The sequence below is a fragment of the Limulus polyphemus genome, unplaced genomic scaffold (genome assembly GCF_000517525.1).
Source record: "Limulus polyphemus unplaced genomic scaffold, Limulus_polyphemus-2.1.2 Scaffold188, whole genome shotgun sequence".
In the NCBI taxonomy this organism is placed as follows: domain Eukaryota; kingdom Metazoa; phylum Arthropoda; class Merostomata; order Xiphosura; family Limulidae; genus Limulus; species Limulus polyphemus.
Genome location: NW_013665798.1, coordinates 154053 through 158072, shown reverse-complemented (window position 1 = coordinate 158072; position 4020 = coordinate 154053). Strand labels below are relative to the sequence as shown.

The window sequence follows — 4020 nt, the reverse complement described above, 5'->3', positions numbered from 1 at the left end:
GTGAGTCGAGCGCCTTATCCACCTGGCCATGCCGGGCACAGAACAAGTCAGAAATTTCAGGATTAACATATTTTATAGTTCGAATGCAGATATGATTGAAGTAAAATGCTTAGAAAGCTGTTCAGTATTTATTAGCTGTCCATGTTTGTTGCAAGCAAGAAGTAATTCATTAAGTCGAGTTAAGTCTTGTGATTTTATTTAACATTTAACGACTTAGCTTTATAGATCTGTAGGACATGACTCAAGTCTAGGCTTTCGAATTCGAAAGGTCTTAACCCTAACTTAATACTGCTGTTACGTTAGAGTATGGTTGACCCTTGGAGCCACGTCAGAAAGCTCATTTTTAGCTAAGTGTTTGAGAGATAATTTTATACATAATCAGTGTTCGTGTAGAAAAACACTTTTTCTGTTTTCTAAACTTTTTGTACACTTTCCTTATATCTTTTCATTTACAACCATGGATGCACTTTTTAATATCTCACTTTAATCTCTTATTGGGATCTTAATCACCATGGAAACATATTGTTTGAATTACGTAAAGATTAGCTTTTAAATGAACTCTATTAAGATATTACTATTATGGAAAAAATGCAATATGTTTATATGATATTGAAACAAGTGTAAAGATATACGTTATAACCATATACAACAATCTTTAAAAGATGTATCCATCTTAAAGTTTTGATTTAAGAATATGATTAAATAATTTTTTTCATGTAACACAGTGTTTGAGAGCTGAACATAATTTCTGGAATTATTTTAAAAACTTTTGAAGTAGTAAATAACAAGTTCACATTCAACTGTTTGTTGCAAACTAATGCAGAACTTTAATTTTGATTTTAGTTTCATGTTTATTGCATGGCTGAAAATATTTCACACGTACACAACTGTACGTTTTATCATAATCACGTTATTCTAAAGTCGAATTAAAAAATGATTTTTTTGGTAAATGCCTCAATATAGATACTATATTAGACACATTTATATTTTTCACACATTAGTACTTTTTCTAAGGTAGAAGAAAGTAGCCCGTTACAAAATTTAAAGGATAACTATTTGATTTTATTTCTATCAGGACGACACATTAATTTTAAACGTTCTGTAATCCATTGATGTTAATAGTTTTGTTTTTAATAAGAAAATAACGTAATTACTTGGTCAACTCATCAGTCAGCAACGACGACACCTAATTATGTATGATTTTTACACTTCTGACATCTCAGGAACTTTTGACCTTTCAGAACAAGAAACGCTTTTAAAAAGAAAAGCAAATATAACAATTTAAGATATTACGTTAACCAAGGAGAGTTTGAAGCAGCTGTTTAACGTTATCTGGAAATATTGATGTGTCCCGCTTTTTCGGTGTTTTTATTCTCTACCTCTTTTAGTTTTTACAATATAAGGCCCGACTTGAAATTGTGATAATAAGATTAAATAAATAATTTCATAAATGGTAATAATGTACTCTGACGCCATTCATTTCCATCTTTAATCGGAAGTACTGATTTTAAGTGATTTAAGTACAGCATTTTTTGAATTATTAAAATCTGTATTACCATTCAAAATGCCCCCAGACGAAACCGGGTTTCGATACCCGTTGTAGGCAGAGCACAGATAGCTCATTGTGTAGCTTTGTGCTTACTTACAAACAATCAATCAACCATTCAAAAAAATGATAAACAGATTCTGAATTTTACGAACCGTTTGGCATAGCCCAAGAATTTTCTCAGCTTCTGTCCTTAATAGCTAATGAACTTAAAATTGGGACCTGAAGTGTTCTAGGTGCAGTAATTAAGTTGATTAGGACTTCTCCCCTGGTTCCCCAGTAGCACAGCGGAACTACAACGCTAAAAACCGGGTTTTGACACCCGTGGTGGGCAGAGCACAGATAGCCCATTGTGTAGCTTTGTACTTAATTCCAAACAAACAAAAAATAAATAAATAAAACTTCTCCCCTGCAAATAAGATCTCGGGTTTCAGTTCCACCAGGTTTTAGTTTTTTATTCTTCTTCTTCACACACACACACACACACACAACTAACCATAATAAAATAAAATTCATAATTAAGTCGTATATATTTACCATAGTCTCTGGATTAATCGATCCAAAACTCCGTATATAAATTTCACAGGAGACCACTGTAGGACTACCTAATTAGGAAACAGGAAAATATATTTTCTGCTGCCGAAAGAATTTATGCCTGCGTTCTTGGATAAAATATTTTTAGTGTTAATATAAGTTATCGAGTTGAATTGAACACAGAAACATCCGTTAAATAGATTAAAATCAGACTCTGCTTTTTTGTATATGTGTATATTCAGCTGATATATATATATTAATATCTTAAGTATTTTAACAAACACAAGTTTCTTACTATAAGTAAAATATGTTGAGTACGAGAGAAATGTCTTCGACGTCTGCTCCCCGAGTAAATCTTTAAAGAAATCTCACAAAACAAAAATGTACAAGATAAGACTCACCCAAATGACTTGTTGGAAGGGCCCGCCTGTCGTAGTTTTTCAACATATTATCCAGGATACCAAGATCATGAAAGGTAGAGCTGGCACTGTTCCTGCTACAAATATATTAAAATGGTTCTGCTTCATTGTACACTTAATTAGTTTAAGAATGTTTCTTCATGCTTTGAACAAAAGAGCTTTGTTATAATAAAATAGTTCAAGCGAAATCGATATAAAGTCTAGCAAACAAAATGATATGGTTAATGGTTTAGTAGAGTAAAGATAATAAAATAGAAGCTCATGAAACAAAAACCTCTTGACCAGAGGATAGCGTTGCTTTATAGTAGCTAACAATATATTAGATGCTATAGATAATACAAATAAAAAAAATGCCAAGTTATACAAGGAGGAAAAGAACAAGTCATGAGCGGAAGAATATCTTACAATCAAAATAAAATTTTTTTAGAGTTCATCCGAATGAAAATTATCGAACTGACATTTGTGATAGCAGCAACCAGGTTTAAGTGAAAATGGGACAAGACAAGGAAGGTGAACAGGTTGCATATAATTCATTCCTTTCCTATCTTGAAGCCTAATGTACAAGTGTTGGTTGATCTTGTTTGTACTGCAAACACCCTTTAAAACTTTCCTCTCAGCATTATATCTCTTCCAACTGCCTGAATTCTTGACATCTCATATACGAGACAAACCATTCTTTCAATTTAATCTGATGGCTAGAATGTTTATAACTCTTTATTTATGTAGGTAGAATGTCAATCAAAACTAAACCAGTCTGGCAATACATCTGTTGAATTAGATGGTGTTCACTATGAGACAGGGTACAATCTCTCCTTCTCTCCTGCCTTGTCTGTTGTGTCTGGCAAAAGGAAACATTCCTGAATCATGGTGTTAGGTTATTGTCAACCCTTTTTCTAGCCAGAGACAGATCCCATGATATTCCATAATTATAGGATATTGCTTTGAATAGATGTCTTTTGAAGATGTTAGAGAATATGACTAACTTGTTTAGTTCTTAGTATCAAATAATCTACTGTACAAAACCTAATATGGCTTTCACAGGAACATGTCCACCATGGACCACCTAATAAAACGCATATGAACTAACCTAGTCTCTATACTGTTTTGTCAAGAAAAGCCATAAGAGTCTACATGAGATACATTCCTTCCTGCGGGTTATGAATCCATTTAACTATTGTTATCTACAACATTAAGAAAATAGGTTTTTCAAGATCCATATTAGATCTAAGCTCTCATTTATCTACACACAGGAGCTGGGGGATACTCAAGGTTCACAGGAACTGGGGGATTCTCAAGGTTCTATGTAAAGAGGCACATTTTTCAGGCAAAAGGTTAATGCTATTATAAACATTTTCTTTCCTCAATTGCATATTGTTTTTATATCAGTTACCATATATAAAGTTTATCAAAAGGCAGGTTCATACTGTCCTTACAGGATATGTGACTAGACTACGACAGAAGCCCGGCATGGCCAGGTGGTTAAGGCGCTCGACTCGCAATCTGAGGGTCGCGGGTTCGAAT

At 33.3% G+C, this 4020-nt stretch overlaps 1 protein-coding gene across 1 annotated transcript in view; it reads right to left on the bottom strand.

Moving 5' to 3' along the window:
* LOC106478191 (glycine receptor subunit alpha-2-like) overlaps positions 1–4020 on the bottom strand; it is a 40910-nt gene that overhangs the window by 18406 nt on the left and 18484 nt on the right. Inside the window, exons 2-3 of the mRNA XM_022381757.1 lie at positions 2482–2576; positions 2084–2151 (exon numbers count right to left, since the gene is read on the bottom strand). Coding sequence (XP_022237465.1) covers positions 2084–2151; positions 2482–2576 — 163 coding nt within the window. The remainder of the gene's footprint in view (positions 1–2083; positions 2152–2481; positions 2577–4020) is intronic.